General features: G+C 43.2%; 1 protein-coding gene across 1 annotated transcript in view; it reads right to left on the reverse strand.

The window, feature by feature from the left end:
- Window positions 1-24,975, reverse strand: part of ADGRD2 (adhesion G protein-coupled receptor D2) — a 248,331-nt gene that overhangs the window by 72,533 nt on the left and 150,823 nt on the right. The window contains exons 18-19 of the mRNA XM_066582034.1: window positions 22,135-22,250; window positions 20,877-20,997 (exon numbers count right to left, since the gene is read on the reverse strand). Coding sequence (XP_066438131.1) covers window positions 20,877-20,997; window positions 22,135-22,250 — 237 coding nt within the window. The remainder of the gene's footprint in view (window positions 1-20,876; window positions 20,998-22,134; window positions 22,251-24,975) is intronic.

The following is a 24,975-nucleotide window of genomic DNA, read 5'->3' on the forward strand; positions in this document are numbered from 1 at the left end:
TATAGTAAGCGATAAAGCATGGCAGGAGAGAAGTCCTGCCATGCCTTATCGTAGCAATCATTAGTGCTGCAGTGTAAGTCCCTCAGAGGGACACAAATGGTGTAAAAATAAGAGCAAAATAAAGTACAAAAAATAAAAATGTTAAAAAAAAGTTAAAAAACTCTTCTTTAATGCTTTTTCTCATATTAGCATTAAAAAAAGGCGAAAAAGCGTTAAAAAAAGCTAAAAAACTGAGGCAAAATGCAAATTTTTAGCATTTTGCTTACCAAAAAACGCAATAAAAGTGATTAAAAAAACATATGTACCCCAAAATGGTACCAATAAAAACTACAGCTCATCTCGCAAAAAATAAGCCCTCACAGAGCTCCGTCCATGGAAAAATAAAAAAGTCATAGGACTTTGAATGCAGTGAGTTTAGAAAAAAATAATAATTTCCAAAAAAAGGGTTTTTATTGTGGAAAAGTGGAAAAACCTAAAAAAAAAATAAGAATTTTGGTATCGTTGTAACCATACCGGCCCGCAGAAAAAAAATGTAGTGTGTAATTTATGCTGCATAATTAATGCTTTAAAAGAAAAACAGAAAATCTATGGCAGAATTGATGCGTTTTCTCTCCCTACGATCATAAAAAAAATTATAAAAGTTGTACTCGATGTACCCAAAAATGATACCAATAAAAACCACGCAAAAAACAAGCCCTTATATGGCCACATCGATGGAAAAATAATAAAGTTATGGCTGTTGAAAAATGGAGATGAAAAAAATACCAAAAATCGTTTGGTCCTCAATGCCAAAATAGGCCATGTCCTTAAGGGGTTAAAAAAGACATAGACAAACTGGAGCAAGTTCAGAGAAGAGAGTTACCAATATGGTGAACGGTCTGCAAATCATGTCCTATGAAGAATGGTTAAAGGATCTGGGAATGTTTAGCTTGCAAAAAAGAAGGCTGAGAGGAGACTTAATAGCTGTCTACAAATATCTGAAGGTCTGTCAAAGTGCAGAGGGATCAGCCCTATTCTCATCTGCACGAGGAAAGACTAGAAGCAATGGGATGAAAGTGAAGGGGAGGAGATACAGATTAGATATTAGACAGTGAGAGGGATCAATGAGTGGAACAGGTTACCATGGGAGGTAGTGAGCTCTCCTTCAATGGAAGTGTTCAAACAAAGGCTGGACAAATATTTGTCTGGTATGATTTAGTGAATCCTGCACTGAGCAGGTGGTTGGACCTGATGACCCCAGAGGTCCCTTCCAACTCTACTATTCTATTATTCTATGAGAGATGAGAGGCGGAAAAAAGTGAGGGAGGGTGAAGCACAGACTCACAAACACATGGCTGCACTTAATACTAATTTATTTAAAGCTACTGAAATAACATCTACACTTCTCAGTATTGCTGAACACTGCACTTCATGAAACTGTTATTTGTGAACAAGTATGTTCACCCGCTACTGAGAGTTAAAGGAGATGTCCCGCGCCGAAACGGGTTTTTTTTTTTTTAAACCCCCCCCCCGTTCGGCGCGAGACAACCCCGATGCAGGGGTTAAAAAAACCACCCGCACAGCGCTTACCTGAATCCCGGCGGTCCGGTGACTTCAATACTTACCGCTGAAGATGGCCGCCGGGATCCTCTATCTTCGTGGACCGCAGCTCTTCTGTGCGGTCCACTGCCGATTCCAGCCTCCTGATTGGCTGGAATCGGCACGTGACGGGGCGGAGCTACACGGAGCTACACGGAGCCCCATAGAGAACAGCAGAAGACCCGGACTGCGCAAGCGCGGCTAATTTGGCCATCGGAGGCCAAAAATTAGTCGGCACCATGGAGACGAGGACGCTAGCAACGGAGCAGGTAAGTAAAAAACTTTTTATAACTTCTGTATGGCTCATAATTAATGCACAATGTACATTACAAAGTGCATTATTATGGCCATACAGAAGTGTATAACCCCACTTGCTGCCTCGGGACATCTCCTTTAAGGAACAGAATCTGCCATTTTTTGTTCATTTGCAAATGTTCTAATTGTGTAGAAGATGATATAGCAGCTAGTCTCAACCAACCAGCTTAGAGACAACTGAAAATCAGATAACGAGTATCGATCGCAGATTCCGCAATTGAAATCCGGTCGTGTGAGACCAGCCTAATACTGTAAGATTTGTTCTACATGTACTTACGAGAATTAAGGTGCCCAAGCACAAAAATCAAAATTTGATCAAAATTGATTATTTTAACCAAAATGATTGATTGAAATTTAACAACAATCAATCATTTTGGCTGGCCATGTTTGAATTTTTAATTCTATAGTCACAAGTGTGTCAATGTATATGGTGCAGTTGTTCGTTAAGTAAACGAGTGAAAGATCATTCTGTTACATCTGAGCTGAGCATCAAACCACCACGCTCAGATAGGACATAAGACAGTGTCTTCATAAGATGGATATACACCCATAAGTAACACGGAGAACACAACCATCATTAACCAAATACAAGAAGGGGGAAAAAGGAAATCTAACCCTAAGATACTAAGATGGGAAAAACCCTGCCCCACATATCGAACCTGGGCAAGCTAAATTGTCCCAAGGTAAAAACAGGAAATGCCAATAAACAGATGGATGTAACTATTGACGCAACAGTATATAAAGTGGATAGAAAACCACTATATAAAATAAGTGCACCAGCAACTAATCTGAATGATGGCTAAAGGCCCTTTTACACACAAAGATGATCGCTCAAAAGATGGCTTTTGAGCGATCATTTTGCATAACTACTAATTGGTTCTAATGCCAATTAGTAGCTTATTAATGCGTGTGAGCCGCAGGGAGCTGTATTCAGAGAACAGAGGGTGATCTTCTGTCTGAATACATTCCCTTTGTTCTGCCGTGGGGCTGACAGCTGAGACAATGTTATCACTGCTCCCCGCAGAGAACACAGTGTGTTTGGCAGAAAAGTAAATACGGATCTGTATTTAGGACGTGTTTTTTAACTCTTGTCTGAGACCGGCTTTAACATCTGTGATATATGATGCAAAGTGTGACAGATCATTAGAACATTGAATTGTATGGGGAGGTGAGGAGGTGGATGGGTCCTGATTAGAGATGAGCGAGCGTACTCGGATAAGCGGTACTCGCTCGAGTAATTGGCTTTATCCGAGTACCGCTGTGCTCGGGGCTAAAGATTCGGGTGCCGCTGCGGCTGACAGGTGAGTCGCAGCGGGGAGCAGGGGAGAGCGGGCGGGAGAGAAGGAGAGAAAGATCTTACCTCCGTTCCTCCCCGCTCTCCCCTGCAGCTCCCCGCTCCGCAGCGCGTCCCGAATCTTTAGCCCCGAGCACAGCGATACTCGGATAAAGCCAATTACTCAAGTGAGTACCGCTTATCCGAGTACGCTCGCTCATCTCTAGTCCTGATTCTTGTCCTAACATGCTCCGGCAGCAAACGCAGCATGGAAAGAGTCAGGACCATGTGACTGTAATGAAATTGCAGTTTTGAAAAGAGAATTATATAAGTAAGTGCTTTAATTTTAAATTATAAAATCAGCACTTAATACTTACTGGCCTCTACATATAAACCTCTTAAAATATTTCCTTTTGCCCTTTGCTTTTTACAATATTGAAGGACTTTTTAAATGGTTTTATATTATCAGCATGTCTAGTGTAATGTTTTAAAACATTAGACAATGAATTGCAGTAAAAACAGAAAACTGGTATTAAACTTTTTATATTTTATTACACTTCATAACCTTTGAATTACCTAACTTGTAAATGCCTTGCAGAACAAAATGTATTAATGTCTTTGGCGCACAATGCGGTGATTGATGGAACATTAAATGGTATTGTGCGTAGACATCAGTTCTTCCAATAAGACCTTTCTATTGTTTCCTCTAAACATCCCTATATAGCTTTTTTTTTCTTTTTAAGTGGATTAGAAAGTTTGCCTAATGTGATGTTTTTAAACATCAGTTTGAACTTTTACATTCTGGAGAGCGTGGAGGAACGGAGGGGAGATCTCTCTCTCCCTCTCTCCTGCCTGCTCCCCCCCCCCCCACTCTCCGCCGCAACTCACCTGTCACCCGCGCCAGCCCCAGAATCTTTAGAGACGAGCAGGGAGATACTCGGCTAAGGCACTACTCGCTCGAGTAATGTGCCTTAGCGAGTATGCTTGCTCATCTCTAGCCGTCAGACATTTTGTTGTTTGTGTCAGGCCCAGATACACTGTCATCCCTCCTGCCTTTTGAATATTTGCATTTAGAAAAGGCAATTGGTCTCCCCTTACCCTGGACCAGAGCTGTGATGTTAATAACCTCCTTCCTTTCTTCTCCCCCACCTGTCCCTGTGGTTTAGAATTAGCATGCAAATACCAAATTGTGTGACCATTTACTTTTTAATGAGGTATAAGGGAAATAATTTACCTAGGAGCTGGTTTCGCACAGACACTCTGGCTCCAAAATTTAAATTAGGGAAAAAATCTTTTAATAAGGATTATTGGTCGTGTGAAGGTCTTAGCCCGATATGAATTATATTTTCAGAATCGGGTGAGCCAGCTGAATAAAACATATCTAAACTCATTGAGGTACGAGCCCTAAATGTCATATCTGCGTACCTGGTTATAATTTATGTGTCACGTTTGATATCGCTGAATAGAAAAATTGCTACCGGTAATATGCCAGGTATATCTTCCCGATCAGAAGGTATACCAGGTATATCTTCCTGATATCTACCAGGCATATCTTCCCGATATCTCCTGTGGAGATATGGCCAAAATGGGGAATTATGATTTTTGTTTAGCACTGCTAGTTTTTTTTAGAATAAATCTGCAATTTATTAATCAAACCTTGTACATTTTAGAACGAATCATAACTCCAAAGATTGTGTTAATTCGTGAGTCTGAGTTTTAGCTTACCTGGGAAACAAAAGCTGGTGGTGGCAGTAAGTGTGTGTGCGGGTATTGTAGACTGTGGGAGCCATTAGACCAGATCGGGGGTGATTTGACCTTTCGTTCTGCATGCATGCAGAAGCCTGGGAAAGCTGGGTACAAATCTGCTTGGATTCTTACGATTGTGTGCTTACAATCCTGCTAGAGTGATCGATCAAGGCTCTGCCATGACATGTGTTCACAGTGGTGAGAGCACTCAGAATAGTCAATCTGCGACAAAATGGTGATAGAGGCGGGATCGATCATGTTCCCCCATCTCTCTCTCTTCCATCCATGACACATACATATACAGCAACTCTGGCCGTCAGGAGAGTCTACTAAAATGGTGGAAACATGGTCAAGAATCCGCGTGGACACTATATATAATGTTGTTTGTGCAGAAGGTTGCCAAAATCAGAAGAGTCTGATTGTTAATGGTAACCACTTTGAGCACCTAATGTGATTGCAGAAGTCAAACATGACTTATAGATAACCTTTGAAGTCTATATAAATCTAGTGATATATAATGAAAAAAAGCAGTACTGATCTAGTGGCATGCAGTAGGACATTGGAAGGTGATGATGGGGTTTGCATTGTGGGGACATTGGAAGAAGATGATGGAGTTGGGTTGTGGACACTGGAAGATGATGGGGGTTGATGGTTCAGAGGGTGAAATCATATCTTCTGTTGTAGGGGAAAAAATGGGATGCCCGAGAGAAGGAAGGCCCACGCCCACTGCTGGTAGGAGTATGTTATACTTTGCTGGTTTGCCTTTTGGCATTGCATAAATTTCCTAGGCATTGTGTGAAAAATTAATAATTTCATAGTGTGATGTTGCATTTTGGACTTTCTATAGATTGCCTAGGTGTTCTTTACAATTACATATTTCACACATTGCCTGTAATATATATGAAATTTCCTTATTAAATCAGCCATACTACAAGGTGGCTATAGGAAAAGAGAAGCCTATTGAAGGAAATCATAGCTGCAGTAAGATTCTTAGCATGGTTTTATAAAATGGAACATGAGCAATATGTGGAGATTTTAGCTTCTTCATGCAATCGTTTATGATTCAACACTATTTCAGCAAATCACACAATGATTACCACCATTTGCACGACAGTTTGAGTGACAGTTTTGAGCGATCATCTTTGCATAACTCTAAGTAGCTAATTAGCTACTTAAGAGTTAATGCAGGCAGAGCAGGACACCACTGAGATAGCTCAGAGAACAAAGCAGCTGTTTTGTAGATGCAAACAGCGGTATTGTTCTCCGCACTTTCCGCTGGTGTGCTGATAAGAGTCATCGGTGATTTCTACCTTGCTAGAAATCACCAATGAACGAATAGTGCACAAAAACTGCATGATAGCAGTGCGTTTAGACACAGCGATTATCTCTCAAAAGATGGTTTTTGAGTGATATAATCGTTGTGTCTAAATGGGCCTTTAGAAGTTCATATAGAATACTATTGTATTGATTCATTCAAACCAAAACCAAAAGTACTTACATTAATTTTAGGGGAGTGCTCTCCTTAGAAGTACTACTTGAGAGAACAATTGTGTATGAGGCTTCAAAAAAAATAAAAAAAATAAAAATGTAAAAAAATATTATATTAGCATATATTAGCATTATATTAGCATTAAAAAAAATTAAAAACCCCACATATTTGGTATCGACACGTCCGTAACGATGCATACAATACATTGAACATGCTTTTATCCTGCACGGCAAAAAGCGTTAAAAAAAAATGCTAAAAAACTGAGGCAAAATGCTAATTTTTAGCATTTTGCCTCCCATAAAATGTAATAAGGCCTCGGTCACACGGGCGAATTTTCACACGATTTGCGCATGCGCATGCGATTGCGATCACAGATTTTATAGAACCATTGCTTTACAATTGTATTGGACACATGCACTTGTCTGAATAATTATAGAACAGAAATCGCAAATCGCGCCTATCTGCGATCTGCGATTCCTGGTCTTCTCTATATGCGCTCAATGGGGCCGGCGGCAGCAGCGCCGACCCCATTGAGAACATATACAACACAAATCATTCTCCTCTGCCACAGCTGTAACAGCTGTGGCAGAGAAGAATGATGTTCGCCCATTGAAATCAATGGAGCCGGCAATACAGCCGGCTCCATTGAAAGCAATGGGCTGCCGGCGATCGCAGGATGAATTTTCGGGAAGGGCTTAAAAATATAAGCCCTTCCCTGAAAATCATCCACAAATGTGTGAAAAGTAGAGATGAGCGAGCGTACTCGGAAAAGCACTACTCGCTCGAGTAATTTGCTTTATCCGAGTATCGCTGTGCTCGGGTCTGAAGATTCGGGTGCCGCTGCAGCTGACAGGTGAGTCGCAGCGGGGAGCAGGGGAGAGCGGGCGGGAGAGAGGGAGAGAAAGATCTTACCTCCGTTCCTCCCAGCTCTCCCCTGCAGCTCCCCGCTCCGTGCCAGCACCCGAATCTTCAGACCCGAGCACAGCGATACTCGGATAAAGCAAATTACTTGAGCGAGTAGTGCTTTTCCGAGTACGCTCGCTCATTTCTAGTAAAAAGTAAAAAAATATATATACTCACTTCGTCCCCGCAGACAGAGTTCAGCCGCAGCCGGCTGGCAGTTCTCCTGAACTGCTCTGAGTAGTATTCAGCAGCCGAGGATTTAAAATCCCCGCCTGCTGAATGGGCTGCTTCTGATTGGTCACAGCCCTCACCAATCAGAGGCAGCTCTCACTCACCTATTCATGAATTCATGAATGGGTGAGTGAGTGCTGCCTTTGATTGGCTCAGCGCAGGGACGAATCAGGGGAAGCTCTCAGCTGTGTAAAACCCTAAAAAAAAATAAAAGAATTTTGTTATCGTTGTAACTATACCGGCCCGCAGAAAAAAATGTGTTGCATCAATTATGCTGCATAATTAACGCTTTTAAAAAAAAACTACAAATCTATGGCAGAATTGATGCGTTTTCTCTCCCTACGATCATAAAAAAAATGATAAAAGTTTTACAATGTAATCTATGTACCCAAAAATGGTACCAAAAAAATCTACAGTTCGCCACGCAAAAAACAAGCCCTTATACGGCTGCGTCGACAGAAAAATAAAAAAGTTATGGCTTTTGAAAAATGGAAAAATACCAAAAATCGCTTGGTCCTCAATGCCAAAATAGGCCATGTCATTAAGGGGTTAACAAATGTACTTGCTTGTGCAACCGACGGAGCTGCATCCATTGGTCATTATCGCAGATTTATAGCCCATTTAAAATCTGCTATACCTAGCATAATGACAGTCCACTGTGTGATCCATCAGTAGCACCTTGTTACTAAACATTTATGTGAGAGATTACAAGATTCGCTGCGTTATGTAATTAATGCTGTTAACAAGATAAGAACACACTCATTGAACGAATGTCTTTTCCGCAAGCTCTGTCAAGACCATGATGAAGAATTCGAACGTCTACTCCTACCCACCGAAGTGAGGTGTCTGTCAAGAGAAAAGTGCTTACAACGCTTCTACGAACTTTTTTACACAGTAGGCGAGTTTCTTCGGCCGATTGACCCAAGCCTTTGTCATGCAATCAAACTACGACATCTTGACGTTGCCTATCTCACAGACATATCTGGCAAACTCAACGAGGTCAACAGAAAGCTAGAAGCAGACAAAATGAATTTCATTAAGGCTAAAGGTATAATCTCTTCCTTCATTGCCAAACTGGACCTTCATACCAATAACCTGAGTCAACACAAGCTCTGTCAGTTTCCGAGTCTTCAAGAAATTGCACGCAAAGATGGACACAAACTTCAAGATACAAACTTAGACATTTTTTGCTCACACCTCAAACAAGCCAAAGAAGAAATGCAAACTAGGTTTCATGATCTATGTACCCTTGAAATACCAACATGGGTATTCAATCGATTTTCAGCAGACGCAGGAGAATTTCATCCCAGATTACAAGAGAAGTTGATCGACTTCAAACATGATAGTGAGGCCCAAGCACTTCTCCAACAATGTGACTATGAATGTTTTTGGGTGAAAGTGACAGGAAGTTCAGTTGCTCATGTTAGCTTTTCCATCTACGTACTTAGTGGAGAGGGGCTTCAGCGCAGTTTAGCAACTCCTGACAAAAGCGAGAAACAAACTTCAGATATGTGTAAGAAGCGACTTGAGACTGCGGTTGACAAAATAAGAGCCAGATATCATGAAATTGGCGTCTACTCATCAGGCCCAAGGCAGCCATTAATGACACAGATTGATTGTGGCAAATGCTATTATTATTAGTCAAATATTTAAATATTAACTGACTGAAATACTTTTTGGTCATTTTTAGAAACACGTTTTTACAATTAATGCTGATCTGTTAAACACTATCAACCTTTCAAAAAAAAAAATTCAGTATTTTAATTTGTACTTTTAACTTTGTAAACAAGGTAAACTTTGACTGGGTTTAAACTAGTAAGGCTTGGGGGGCGCTGGCCACCATCCCAATACCTAAAGGGGGTGCTGGGCTAAAAAACATTAAGAACCACTGGTCTACCCCATATTCTGTATCCTGTATTGTTTCCCATCACCCACGACATGCATTATAGGACACATGACTTTTTAGTAAAATATTTTCACACTTTATGGTCCAAAAGCTACAGTATATATACATGAATCAGAACGTTAAAACCACTAAGAGGAGAGCTGAATAATATTATCTCATGACAATGGAACCTGTTAGAGATGGGATACATCAGGCAGCACGTTTACAGTCAGTCCTTGAAGTTGTTGTGTTGGAAATGGGGAAAAGTGTACAAGCCTAAGGCTCTGGGTAGCTTTGGCAATAGAAAATTCTGATAGCAAGACAATTGAGTCAGATTATCTCCAAAAACAGCAGGTCTTGTGGGGTGCTCCCAGTAAGATGTTGTTAGCACCTACCAAAAGGGGTCCAAAGAAGGACAACCAGTGAATGACAGGGTCATCAAATCAGTGGGTTCAGCCAACGTTCATCCAATGTATGTGGTCATCGTTAAGTGTGAGTAGGAAAAACCTAAACAGCTCTACACCCCTATCTGAATCATCCTGTTCATTTAAGTTATCTATGGAGATTGCAAATTCGGCAAGGCTCGAAATTGTCTATACAGACTTGGTCTTCAATTGAACAAGAAAGACAATAGTAATAATATCATCATAAGTACTAATTAATCTTTTTCTCTGATTTTATTGAAGCAAATGCCATCTTAATTGTTTGTAAAATTAATTCTTGGAAACATTTGCCTTTTCGATATAAACCTCTATATAAGACAATAATGTTTTGTAAAAAGAAATGTCTGTATATTTTCTTCTTTCAACTGGAGGAAAATCAGAGTGAGTAGGCGATCCTACACAGAGACCTGTTTAGGTCAGTATTGGGGCAAGTGTTACATTTAATTACATTCTCGCAGGAATACAGTCTCTCCTCCTTCCTGATTTACAATGCATACTTTTACTATCCCTGCCAAATAAATCATTTGTACCTCAAAATGCAATGCATCTCATCAACAATACATAGTGCCCTTAGTAGGCAGGCGGGGTAAGGTTCAGAACAGCTATAAACTCCCCGGCCTTCAAAAGAAACATTGGCTACTCCCACACTGCTCTCTTTCTGAATAGCCTCCAAGTTTTCAATGATGTAGGATACTGAGGGGGAAGGTGGAGCGTCACAGCTGCTGAATACTGTTATCGAAATGTCTTATGGGAAAACACCTTTGGCAGGATTTCAACATTTCTAGGTAAACACTAATTACATTTATGTGAATCTACACCTTTTAACAGCAGGATGTTTTTCATTCCAAAATTCTGTGATTAATTTCCCAACATGTCTTTATAGCAGATTGAGCACCGCTGTTGTGATCTAGAGCTTTAAATTCCCTTCATAGACATATGGAAAGGTTTGACGAGACGGGGGTTTTGTGAAATAAAATGCACACAAGTGCCAGAAAAGTTTATCATATGAACTCAAAGTTATTGTCCATGCTATATTTTAAATGGCCACTTAGATGAGATTTTTTTACATGCATCATGTAGCTAGCCCCGCAGTATATATATGTAAGCTTACAGTATCCCACCAGCTATACAAGCCATATCCCACCAGCTACACAAGTCTTATCCCTTCAGCTACACAAGCCATATCCCGCCAAGCTATATTAGCTTGGTAAACCGTGAAGATGACCAGAAATAGGGGAAAGAACCACAGAAACTCATAGTCCCCAGTAAACTTCCAGAACTTTTTGCATCTCAGCCCCAGATGGGGTTGTCCCCACCGTCTGGCCTGCCAAGTTCAGCTAACTCTTTGACGAGTTCACTTCAACTCCAACAAAGCCAGGAAAATGGACCCTCTAATATAACAGGACCCCAATCCACCTTGCTCCTTCAAATTAAAGCAATTTTTAAAAGAGGAACTCTCCGTGGCAGCCAAGGACTTTGCGGATGAGATAAAGGACCTAGGTCACTGAACAGATGATTTGGAAAGTAAAATGGATGGCATGATTGATGCTATGGAGGAAGTTAAAAGCAGGGTAGAGGAGCTAGATTCCAGATTGGAATCTTTAGAGGCTAAATATGAGGATCTTGAAAATAGATCTTGACACTCCAATATACGCATTAGAGGTTTAGCAGAAATGATAACTGCTTTTAAAGAAATAGCACTCAACCTTTTTCCAGCTCTACTTCCTAATGTGGACCAAAGCTCTTTTCAGATTGTCAGAATTCATAGGGCCCTGGCTCATCCTCCAAACCCAGATCTCTCTCGGGATGCAATTCTAAAATTACACTATACCGAGATGCGTGATCAATTACTATCTGCAGCTAGACAACTGGTTCCACAGCCTGACTTTCCATCCTCAGTCCAACTTTATTTAGATATTGCTCCATCTATGCTAGCTATAAGGCAGGCACTAAGGCCAATTACCCAGACACTTCAAATGGCCAACGTGAAATATAAGTGGGGCTTTCAGTTTACCCCGATCTTGCAACATCGGAGTAGATCCTATTCAGCTAAAACATCGGAAGAAGCCTACAAGCAGTGGAACAAGCCCAGATTCCTGTCACTAACCTGGCTACACCTAGGAACCTTTCACCCCGTCCATGACGTACTTAATAAAGGTGACTTCCCAGATATGTTACTGCTACTGCCAGCAACCAGGCAAATCCATCTTCCTGAAAAGACCACTTCTGTGATGGCCCCCTGGGACTATTGACCATTGGGAACTTCAGTGATATGGGTAAGATGGTTCCTTGGGGGATTTCTGGGCCAGCCAACCCTTCTGCTTTTCTGGGACTTTTAGGATTGACAAAGATATAACATTTATACGTGTTATCTCTATGTTATTATAGATAAATACAACTTTTAGAGTTCGAGATTACAACTAATTTGAACTCCTTTCATACAACATTGTAACCAGTGCTAATCCAGCTGTGGTTACCATGTTGCTATACGTATGATGACTGTCCGTCTCTTGATGTTTATCTAGCCTTTGCTCATAAAAAACATAGGAGTGTACTGACTCTCCTCCACAATTCCCTGCCTTTTCACATAGAGAAGGTAGATGTTGATAGACAAGGCAGGTTCTGTATAATTTCCTGAAAATTGAATGACCAATACATCAAAGGAGGGACCAAATATCTATGTATAAATACATTAGGGGACAATACAAGGATCTCTCCAATGATCTATTTATACACAGGACTGCATTGGAAACAAGAGGGCATCCGCTACGTTTAGAGGAAAGAAGGTTTCATCACCAACACAGAAGGGGGTTCTTTACTGTAAGAGCAGTGAGACTGTGGAACTCTCTGCCTAAGGGCATGCTGATGGCAAATTTGATAGAGGAGTTTAAAAGGGGACTAGACGTCATTTTACCGCACTATGACATTTCAGGATATAGACATTAATAATTCAAAAGGGTTGTTGATAAGAGTTGATTAGGAATTATTACGACTGCCATTATCGAGCCGAGAAGGAATTCCCGTGAGGTTAATTGGTTTCTGCCTCATCTGTTTTTTTTGCCTTCCTCTGGATCAACATGGAGAGTGGGGGAACAGGCTGAGCTTGATGGACATTTGTTTTTTTTCAGCCTAGCATACTATGTTACTATGCCTGGAGGAAACCAGGCACCACTTATCACCTGCCTAATACTACCCCTTCAGTGAAGAATGGTGGTGGCAGCATCATACTGTGCGGGTGTTTTTAGAAACTGGGATAGGGAGACTGGTCAGGGTTGATGGAGAGCTGAATGGAGCAAAGCACGGAGATATTCTTAATAAAAACCTCATCCAGGAGGGGCGTGGCCTGGACGCTGAGCAAGATGGCCGTGTGAGGGAAGCGCTCCGTCCTAACGGCACCGCCTAAGCCTCTCGTCAGCAGCTAACAAGCGCCAATATGGGGAAAACCTCAAGGGACAGGAGTGTGGAGCACCAGGGAACCCCCCGACCGGCGAAATCACAACCGGACATGCAGCGCTTCTTCAAGGAGAAGAGCGCTCACTCGCCGCGGCCTCCCGCCAAGATGGCGCCGGCAAGGGAGCTCATCGCGTCTAACAGTAAGGGGGATGGGGAGGGAGACTCCTCGGAGGGTGAAGACTGCGAAACCATATCCAAAGGTTTCATGAGAAAACTGATCTCGCAGGCCCTGCGCCCCATCAGCGCGGATCTCGCTGAGATCAAAGAAGAATGCAGGTTAATGGGGCACAGATTAGATGACTTAGAATCCTCCTCTTCAGCGGTTATTTCGCACGCGCAGCAACTGGAGCAGGCCCTGAGAGACCAGCAGATGCATCTAAATAAAGCCCTCCTGATGCAAGAGGACTTTGAGAATAGGAGTAGACGGAATAATCTGCGCATCAAAGGCCTTCCAGAAACCTTTGCAGGTGACTCCCTCCCTAAAGTGGCCAAGGAAATCTTTGGATCGCTCCTGGGCGCGGAGAGAGCTGATTCTATCTTAGTTGAGAGAATCCACAGGGCCCTGCGGCCCCCTCCAGGCGATGCGGAGCCCCCACGGGACATAATCTGTAAGCTCCTCGCCTTCCCTGACACTCTCGCTATACTAAGGGCTGCCCGCACTCACAGATCCCTTTCATATGCGGACACTACTCTCTCTTTATATCAAGACTTGGCGCCTTCTACCCTGGCTAAACGCCGTCTCATGCGCCCGTTACTGGAAATCCTTAAAGAGAGACAAATAAAATACGCCTGGCTCTTCCCGTTCGGGCTCGGATTCTCCCTTAAAAATAAAAGGATTAATATCCGTTCACAGGAGGATCTGGGGGGGGTCTGGCGGCTGTTGGGGATCGAACCTATTGACCTCCCCTGCTGGCAGCCGCTTCCGGATCTCCCCCGCTTCCACCCACTGGAGTATCTTGGGAGAGAGCAGGCCTCCGGTGGTTCCAAGTCGCCCAGGGAGAAAAAGAAAAGGTCTAAAGAGGACTTCCCTGGATAAAACACGATAGAAGGAGTTTTGGCTATTTAGTCCCGCTAGTTGGGTGGAGGTCGCTGAGGTCATGTCTGGAGGGTTTACGCTGCCATCACCCGCAGGTTACTGCGGAGAGCTCTATGGAGTACTTTGCAGCTTTGTCCATCTTTGAAAGAGACATGTATTTGTCCTCACAGCGGACACAACACACTCCGTAGCAGGCGGCACGGACTACTCTGGGACCGAGTCCCCTCAGGCGGCGCGTTACGCCTGAAAAGCAGGACCGACGAGCCCCACCCTGGACCCATGTCTCCAGTTTTCACAGTTTGTTGAGCTTTTTCTTTTCGTGTTAAGTTTACATCTTCAGCGGTGGCCCATCGGTGACCCTTGATTCAGAGCGTTCTGCACCGGGTCCACCTTATGATATACCCACTCTATTTCCACGTTTTAACCCCATAAACAGTCGGAGAGGCCGGCGTTAGTGCCTGTCAGACCAGGCTGTGTTGAGTACTCCACTACCCCGGTGGTGCCAGTAACTTAACAGACCCCCCCAGTAGTACGCCCTCATCTTGGTGGGGGGCTAGGGTCACTGTACGCCCTCCCCCCTCCCAAGGTACTACTTGTCTAATTAGCGGACGCTTTTGTCTGCCCCTGTACTCTTATCCCCCCCCCCCCCTTCCTTTTTCGTTCCCTGTGTGTCCTCACCCCTCCCTTGTTTCCCATTAGTACTATACATTAGAACTTGTCAGGGAACCCCTGGTACAGTGTACCATCAATAGTACCAGGTTGTAGTAGTATTTCTTTTAAAAACTTTGTGTGTAGTCACATTTTCTATTTCTTTTTCTATACAGGCCGGGTGCCATGGGGGACCTCCGGCTCACCTCTTTCAATGTGAGAGGACTAAACTCACCGGCTAAAAGACACAACACAGCTCTGCTCACCAAAAGGTATGGCACGAAAATCCTCTTCATTCAAGAGTCACATTTTAAGGGAGACAGAACATTTAATCTACCAGGGAAGTACTTTTCCCAAGCTTTCCATAGCACCCACCCCTCCTCAGCGTCAAAAGGAGTCTCAGTTTACGTACACAAAGATGTAAGATTAATAGTAGAAGCCCAATATAGTGACGGAGAGGGCAGAGTGCTTTTCCTGAAAGGAACATTAAATAACGTAAAGGTCACCTTGGCCAATTTATATGCCCCAAATGCTAATCAGATCCAGTGGCTGTTGCAGCAATTAGAGACTCTGCAACATTTTGCGGAGGGCCAACTACTGATTGCAGGAGATTTCAACGTCACGCTCAATCCGCTCCTAGACTCCTCAGTGGGACGCTCCCAGGTCTCACAGAGCAAGCTAAAGAAATTAGGGAAGTGCCTGCTTGGTTTGGGGGTGGTGGACGCCTGGCGTCTTCTTCACCCCTCGACGAAGGATTTCTCCCATTACTCCTCAGTCCATTCCTCTTTTCAGAGGTTGGACTATGTCTTTGTCTCCTCCGCCCTCCTTGCGACCCTCGAGAGGGCAGAAATTGATACGATCACGATCTCGGATCATGCGCCAGTGCACGTGGTCTTACGCCCCACACACCAGGCACCGAGGGAGTGGAGATGGAGAATGAACGCCTCCATATTAGAGTCACTGGAGGACAGAGACCTCCTAAACAATGCGCTGGAGGAATACTTTCTCTTAAATAGCGTCGGGGACACCTCGATCCCGGTGACCTGGGAGGCCCATAAAGCCTACATGCGTGGCATGCTGATCGCACTGGGCACCCGTGTGAAAAAGCGCCTACAGAAAGAGATAGATGGGATACTGATCGAGATTGCCAAGTTGGAATTAGTGACCAAGCTCTCTCAAACTAAACTTAATTTGGAAAGCCTTGCAGCCCTTAGGGCAGAGTTAAAACGCTGCCTGGATGCTAGATTTAACAGGAAACAGCTTCACCTTAAACACATTATCTTCGCGCAAGGGAACAAGGGCAGTAGGTTCATGTCGTCTGTTATTAAAAAAGCTAAGACGAAAAACCTAATCAAATCAATAAAATCTGAAAAGGGTCAAGTGGTAACTGCCTCGCCCGACATAGCAAAAGAATTCCAGGCCTTTTATTCTAAGCTATACAATTTGAAAGCCAACTCTGACCCGTGCGGACAGGAAGACGCCAGACAATTAATAGACCAGTTCCTGGGGCAGGCGAACCTCCCCAGGCTAAACTCAGCAGATACATCTTCTCTGACCTCTCCGGTTACCCAATCGGAGATTCAGAAATTAATATCATCCTGCCCGCCGAATAAAAGCCCAGGCCCGGATGGATTTACCATTCACTATTATAAGACCTTCCAAACCATCCTAATACCTAAACTTACTGACCTTTTCAACGACTTGTTGAAGGGATCACCCCTCCCTAAACAGTCCCTTGAGGCCCACATTACCCTGATCCCTAAAGAGAACAAAGACCTGGAATCGTGCGGTAGCTACCGCCCGATATCCTTGATCAATCTGGACATGAAGCTCTGGGCGAAGCGCCTCGCCGAAAGGATGGGCGGCTTTATGACCAGCCTGATCGATGGGGAGCAGGCAGGCTTCATGAGGGGAAGGGAGGGGAGGGACAACTGCCTCAGACTCCTACACGCAGCACGGTACGCACAGTCACATAAAATACCCTTGGCACTAGTAGGCACGGACGCCGAAAAGGCCTTTGATAGGGTTGACTGGAGATACATGGAAGGGGTACTGCGCCATTTTAATTTTCCGGGAGAATTTATCGCAGCGATATTCTCCCTCTATACCCAACCGTATGCACGTCTCAGGATAAATGAGGTACTCTCCCCTCCCTTCGACATCAAGAACGGCACGCGTCAAGGTTGCCCCCTGTCGCCGTCCCTCTTCATACTGGCCCTTGAACCCTTCCTACGGAGAATCAGGCAGGACCCGGCGATAACTGGCTTAAAGGTCGGGAATAAACGTCTTGATACGGCAGCATATGCCGATGATATAGTGTTCCTGGTCACAAATCCAGAAGAGGGCTTGACAAGGCTCGCAGAACAATTAGAGGAGTTTGGTCACATATCTAATTTTAAGGTCAATTTCTCGAAATCGGTAATTCTGAACGTCTCCATTCCCTCGGCCCGTTATGATACCTTGAGAGCAAATTCCCCCTTTTCATGGTCCAATACCTCAATTGACTATTTGGGTGTGAAGCTCACTAAAAAAGCAGAGGACCTTTACAGAGCTAACTTCGCTCCCCTGTTAGCTCAGGTGAAGAATCTGCTAGGATCTTATGACGTCCCACTGACCTCATGGTTTGGCAGGAAGAATATAATAAAATCATACATCTTGCCAATAATATTATATAAGATACGTATGCTACCTATCTTCCTACCGAGATCCTTTTTTAAGTGCCTTAATTCTGCCTTCTCGGGATTTGTGTGGAGGGGGAGGAGACCACGGCTGGCCGGCAGTTTACTGATGAGGAGAGGCGCGGAAGGAGGGATCGGTCTCCCTAACCTTCATGATTTTTATCAGGCGTCTCAACTGGGATACTGGGTAACTCTGGCCTACCCTCATAAAGATGATCTACCCCAGATCCTTGCCGGGGGCTGTGCGGACGAACCCCTGATGGGGGATCTCTGGTTTCCAGCGAGGTCACGCATCGGTGGTCGCAGCTTTAACCCCCTCTTGAGGGGCCCATGTGCAATGTGGGACAGACTGAGACACTCGCTGGCGCCGGACCCATCTCCCATCCTGCCACTCCGATTGATCGGCAGACTAATGAGATACCCGTCAGACTCTTGCTCCGAGTCGATCTGGAGGAGATCAGGTTCATTGACAATCGCCAATCTATATTCCCTAGCTCACCTTTCCCCTGAATCTATGGTTCAATCCTTGGGTTTCACCGAAAACCTCTCCTTCTTACACAGAGCTCAGATCAAAAATACCATAGAAGAGTTCCTCAAGCTACACCAGACACTCAGACCGACTTTGCTTTTTGAACAAACGTTGGCCGGAAACAGGGTCGGACTGAAAAAGATCGCCTTTCTCCGCAGGGCCTTCATCACCCCGCCGGTTGAGTATAAGCCGGCCTTCCTTTTCTCATGGGAGAGGGAGTTGAACATTACTCTCACATCTGAGGAGTCTAATTTGATTCTTAAAACCTCCTTTGGCCTATCGCCTTGTATTTTAGCTCAAGAATCTCATTACAAATTGCTAGCCAGGTGGTATAGGACGCCTCAGTGGCTATTCGACCACTATCTGACCCCGCAGAACCTATGCTGGAGATGCGGGGGGGACGTCGGCTCCTACCTCCACATCTGGTGGACATGCCCGACCCTGGCGCCCTTCTGGAGGGGGGTGGAGGAGACCCTGCGGAGACTTTCCCCCACATTCATTCTTTCCCCGGACATTATCTTTTTGTGGAGACCCTCTGGCTCTTTTCACCCACTGAAGAACAAGCTCCTAGCGTCACTAATAGACTCAGCCAAGGCCTTAATTCCCCCCTTATGGCAACAAAACACACCGCCTACATTGAGACAGTGGAAGGAGAGGGTGGACCTCCTCTATAATCTGGAGGAAATGCACAGCTGGACCAGAAACACATATGACAAATTCTTACAGATATGGTTCCCATGGAGGGCCATTAGCGACTCTGACATATGGAACCGGTGAGCGGAGGCCCCCCCCCTCTACCATCCTCGCACCCGGCCGGTAAGTGACTTCTACATATGCTACTCTCTCTGGTTTTTCTGTTCCTCGTTTATCTCTCCTTTTGGCGCCTTCGTTGCCTGACAACGATGATCTATGCGACTTTTGTGACACTCACAAACTCCCCCCCCCCCTCTCCCCCCCCCCCCCCCACCACTGCTTCCCTCACCCACTTTCCTCAATTGTTCCTACCTATCCCTTACCCCCCCCCCCCTCGTACGTGCTCTTTGGCATATCTTGCCGTTGCAATGAGCTATGGATTAAGACCTAGGTCTTCTTGAGGTGTAGATATTAGCACAATCTTGAGATATTGTGTGCACTCTCAGCGAAATAACTAGGTTCTCTCAGCACCATTGTTAGCGATCTTGGCTATATTCTATATTCTAACAAGTTGTTTGATACAGACCCAGAGGCTAATGATTGTTAGACATTTTTCTCGATGTAATCATATGGCTTCTACTGTGTGTTTATGTTCATTTATTGTTAAAAAACCTGAATAAAAATTGATTTATAAAAAAAAAAAAAAAAAAAAAAAAAAAAAAACCTCATCCAGAGCACAAGAGACCTCAGACTGGGCAGAAGGTTCAGGTTCTTCAAACAAGACAACGACCCTAAGCACACAGTCAAGACAACACAGGAGTTGATTAGGGACAACTTTGTGAATGTCCTTGAGTGGTGAGCCATAGCCTTGACTTAAACCCAATCGAACATCTCTGGAGAGACCTGAAGATAGCTGTCCACAGACGGCCCCCATCCAATCAGACAGAGCTTGAGAGGATCTGCAGAGAAGTATGGCATAAAATTCCCAAATCCAGGTCTGCAAACCTTTTGACATCATATCCAAAAAGATTAAAGGCAATATTGCTGTCAAAGGTGCTTCAACTAAGTACGAGGTTTCTGCCTCATCTGTTTCTTTTTGCCTTCCTCTGGATCAACATGGGGGGTGGGGGAACAGGCTGAGCTTGATGGAAATTTGCCTTTTTTCAGCCTAGCATACTATGTTACTATGCCTGGAGGAAACCAGGCACCACTTATCACCTGCCTAATACTACCCCTTCAGTGAAGAATGGTGGTGGCAGCATCATACTGTGGGGGTGTTTTTAGAAACTGGGATAGGGAGACTGGTCAGGGTTGATGGAGAGCTGAATGGAGCAAAGCACAGAGATATTTTTAATAAAAACCTGATCAAGAGCACAAGAGACCTCAGACTGGGGAGAAGGTTCAGGTTCTTCAAACAAGACAACGACCCGAAGCACACAGTCAAGACAACACAGGAGTGGATTAGGGACAACTCTGTGAATGTCCTTGAGTGGCGAGCCATAGCCCTGACTTAAACCCAATCGAACATCTCTGGAGAGACCTGAAGATAGCTGTCCATAGACGGCCCCCATCCAATTTGACAGAGCTTGAGAGGATCTGCAGAGAAGTATGGTAGAAAATTCCCAAATCCAGATGTGCAAACCTTTTGACATCATATCCAAAAAGATTAAAGGCAATATTGCTGTCAAAGGTGCTTCAACTAAGTACGAAGCACAAGGTCTGAATATTTACATCAACGCAAAATGGCAGCCCTTCATTTTTTTATAAATTCACAGAGACTTCAAACATTCTTTTTGCACTTTCTCATTATGAGGTATTGAGTGTAGAATGATGGGGAAGAACTTGATTTTTTTTAAAATTTGCACAGGACATAGCAAAATGTAAAAAAAGTGAAGGGGTCTGAAGACTTTCCAGACCCACTTTGTAAAAGGTATGTATATACACTAGAGGAGACCTTTTTTCTATATATTTTGCAATTCATTTTTAGAAAAGATGCAGAAGAAAGTATGTATTTTTATTTTGTAGACGCCTCCTACCTGGAATGCATTCAGGAAAATAAAAATGTACGCCCAGATTACACTTATGTGTACCAAGACACCACACAGCCAAGTCAGTCCCAGGACAGGAAGGAGCACAATAATCGGCTTTGCGGTGGCCCTGCAAAGAAAAGAAAAATATGGATAGATACAGTATAGATATATAAATTCATATGATATGCAAATACACAATGGACAGTAATCAAATAAGCATTCCAATCATGACATTAAAAAAAATGCGATAAGAGTTTTTCAGTTGTACAGGGTAAAACAAGAAAATGTATAGGACAGTAGGGCCAATACTATATTTGCAATTAAAAAGTACTACTATACAGTAGATTCCCCCAATTGATGCCCAGAAGCTTTCAAAGCCATGAACCTGTGGAGATCAGCTTATTACTGTCTGGTTTCAATTTAGAGGGGTTGCTATACAACAGCAAGCTATCCACAGGATAGGGGATAACTTGCTGATCAGTGGGGGTCCTACCACTGGGACGTCCACCAATCCAGAGAATACAGCACTTCAATGGGTCCACCAGAAATAGCAAAGTGCTCGTCACATTGAAATGAATGGAGCAGAAGTACACTTTGAGACATGCTAGGGCTTCATTCTTGGGATCGACAGAGATCCCAGAGGTCGGACCCCTACTGACAATCAGGTTATCCCCCTATCCTGTGGAGAGGGGGGATAATTTTACTGTGGTTGGAATACCCCCTTTATTAAAAGGAGAGGGTGTTCATAAACATCTCATTGATTCATTTTACTCATGACATCAGTGTGTTGGACATGAGAGGAACCACAAGATAGGCAACCTTGTAGTGGCTGGTTCTGTAAGAGGGGTACTATGGTGCTGCAGAATATACCTGTGCCTTGTGATGAGGGTGGCTAAAAACAAGAAAAAAAGTTACAGAAACTTTGAATAAAAGCACTCAAGGGTCTCCATAAATCCCTCAGGACTAGCAATGAGACCTACTTGTTAAGGAAATTCGAAAGGTCACAGTTTTCTGACTCCATCCTTTAATATTATGATTGACTTATTAGAAATAATTTGTCAAATAGTTTGACCAAAAACATTACATGATCTCTCTGGACTGCTAAGAGATACAGCTTTAATTGCTTTGAGGGCTGAGTATGTTGTGACATATTGGAAGCTTCTATGAAGTTTGCCAACCTAGGACGCTCTGCCCATCCTTTTCCAATTTAAAAAAGAGCATTAATTCTAGCCAGAACCTCACTTAGATTCTTATGTCAACTCACCAGACCTGGATGCCCATCTGCTTCTCTAAGCTACAGTTAGGGGTCAGCATCTTGGCACGCCTACGAGCGCTTGAAATTGTAACCATCACAACTCGAAATAGGACAAATGTATTGACCTACAAGGAAGAAAATGTAAAAAACGTACACAATGTAACACAATCAACCCAATCAACGAAAATCATATTGAATGATAGTAACATTTCATCAGCTCTAAAGCATAATGTATGAATAAGCCATTGAAGAGGTTGTACCAGAAATTCAAGTTATCCCCTATCCCAAAAATTATGGATAATTTACTGATTGGTGGGGGTCTGAGACCAACACTGATCCCAAGAATGGTGGTCCCATGTCACTGTGGGATTACTGCACCCCTCATAATGAGGAGGAGAGTGAATGGTGCAATAGTTACGCAAACACAGTGCCACTCCATTTATTTTCAATGGAACTGCAGCTATAGCCGATTGACAAACATTCTGATAGTTCTGTTAGCCCCCCTGAAATGACTGGAGTGCTCTTTGCGCACGCATGGCCATTGCTCCCTTTACTGTGATGTCACTACAGGTGGGAGAAGCATGCCCGCAATGAATAGAAGATGACACCAGTTTCAGGATTGGTTGGGGGTCTCAGCCCTCCATCAATCAGCAAGTTATCCCCCATCCCGTGGATAGGGAATAATTTGTGACTCTCGTACAATCCCCTTAAACTCAGCTCTCCATTGTACAAAGTAGGAATCATTCCACAGATCACTCAAAGTGCTCTGAGCTTGCCATATATATCCTGATAGTCGAGTTTGCTAACAGTGACTACTTCCTTATGCAGATTTTATACTCAAGAATGCCCACATACGAGATCAAATACAAGTGATAAGACTTATAACAATCATTTAGCTATACAATAAAGTTAATAATTACATATTTTAGATTGGAAAAGCACTGTGATCTTCTCCAGCCAGGTAGTTGAAAATGTATCTGTGGTCAGTGTCTAGCAGCCCATTTACACACAAAGATCATTTTTCAAACAATTGAAAGATTGAAAGTTTTAACAATCTTTTTGCATAAAGTGTTAAAGGGCTCTAATGTCCATTAACACTTTATCATCTTCATTTGCATGTAAATGGACCTTCAGGAGCTGTTCGCATAGCCCAGCCTGTGATTAGTCACACGCCCAGCTATGCGAGCAGCTGCATTGTTCTCGTCAGGACTACACGCAAAATGCAATGTAATCAGCTGGTTGTCCATGGAAAGAATAGCCTGAGGTATACAGGAGATAAATGCAAACTGCTTTATCTCTAGTAGCTGAACAATGGATTTTAAGTTCACCTTAAAATCATCGTTCAAACTAAAAGTGAACGATACCCATGTTTACATGTAACGATTATCAGTCAAATTCAGTAATTTCAACGAATTGTGTGCGATAATCGTTACATGTAAATGGGCCTTAATAGTTAGTAAACCAATTGGTAAAAGCCAAAGAGATTTCTAAATATGTATGCTACTCAGCATGCATTTCTAAAAATACCCCAATCTCACCAAGTTCATTCCCAAAAGTATACTAACATTTGTTATAAGAAGATTGTGGCCAAAGCAGTAAGTAAAAGCGTTCCACCTGACGCTGATCAAGTTCAATATCTGCACTAGTTCAGCTATGGGCAATCATCTCTTTTTTGGCAAAAAAAACCCTATATTATCCATTTTCAGCCTCCATGGGAGAAATAATATTCTACTATAGGAAATACACCGGTAAATCAACAAATAGGTGAAGTTTCCACATTTCACTCATCTACTCCCACATTTCAAAAACTCTATCCCACTCTTTAGTTTTGTAGGATTTGTGTAAAAAACATGTCGCTGCCTATAACCAGCATAAATTTGTAGGTCCTGTAGACTCATCAAAATGCAAAAGCAATTTAGTTTATTTGGAGCCCGAAGAACCTTACGTAAGGTAGGCAATAGGAGAATGTAGAAGGCCAATTTCATATGGCCATAATACAGCAACATTTTTGCACATATAACCCACAGTTTTGCTTAACATATATAACCAGAAAGGTTCTTTAGTGATCATCATTTACTATAAGACCAAGCTGTTTTGGCCGTAATGCGGTCAGTAAAATGCAGTTGCATTACAATAACTCAAATCAACATGCTTTATATTTAGCTTACCTCTATATTCAATATATGGTACAAGATATCACAATAATAATCATCACTCCAGTCGCGTCTAAAGCCCTGGAGAAAGCCATAGGACAGCATTGCAAACTCAAAAAGTGAGCAAAATGTAACCCTTTCCAATCCACTGTCTGAAGTCTAAAGACATTCTGATTGAAGGCTGTACAGCTCTGATGTTGGAAGACATCTGGCCGGGTATTCTTACTGTAGATTACTGGCTGCTCTGTTGTCAGGGGCCTCTTCAGCATAGCCTATACCGCAGTACTGGCTCTAGCCAGCAGATGGCGCCATTGTGTAATGGCAGAAAGAGAAAACCCCCTAGGAAACCCTGAATCCAAAATTGGAATTGCAAAGGGTTAAAGTGAGGTTTTTTATAAACACTCTATATAAGAGCCCAATGGTGTTACATTTCTAGTGATCATTTTACATAGTAAAGAAGGGTTTTGACTTTTTAAATAATTTTTTGGACAGTTTTTTAAAAATACTTTTTATGTTTGTCCCACTAAGGGACTTGAATATCAGCATATTTTATCATTATTTTAATACACTGCTATACTGAAGTATAGCAATGTATTACAAAGCCTAGGAAGCTTAGACAGAGGCTGAGCCGCATAGTTTACCATAGCTGGCAGACCTGGAGGACAGTATTATAAAGCCCCTGGGTGCCAAAGCAATC

The sequence above is a fragment of the Eleutherodactylus coqui genome, chromosome 10 (assembly GCF_035609145.1).
Source record: "Eleutherodactylus coqui strain aEleCoq1 chromosome 10, aEleCoq1.hap1, whole genome shotgun sequence".
Taxonomy (NCBI): Eukaryota; Metazoa; Chordata; class Amphibia; order Anura; family Eleutherodactylidae; genus Eleutherodactylus; species Eleutherodactylus coqui.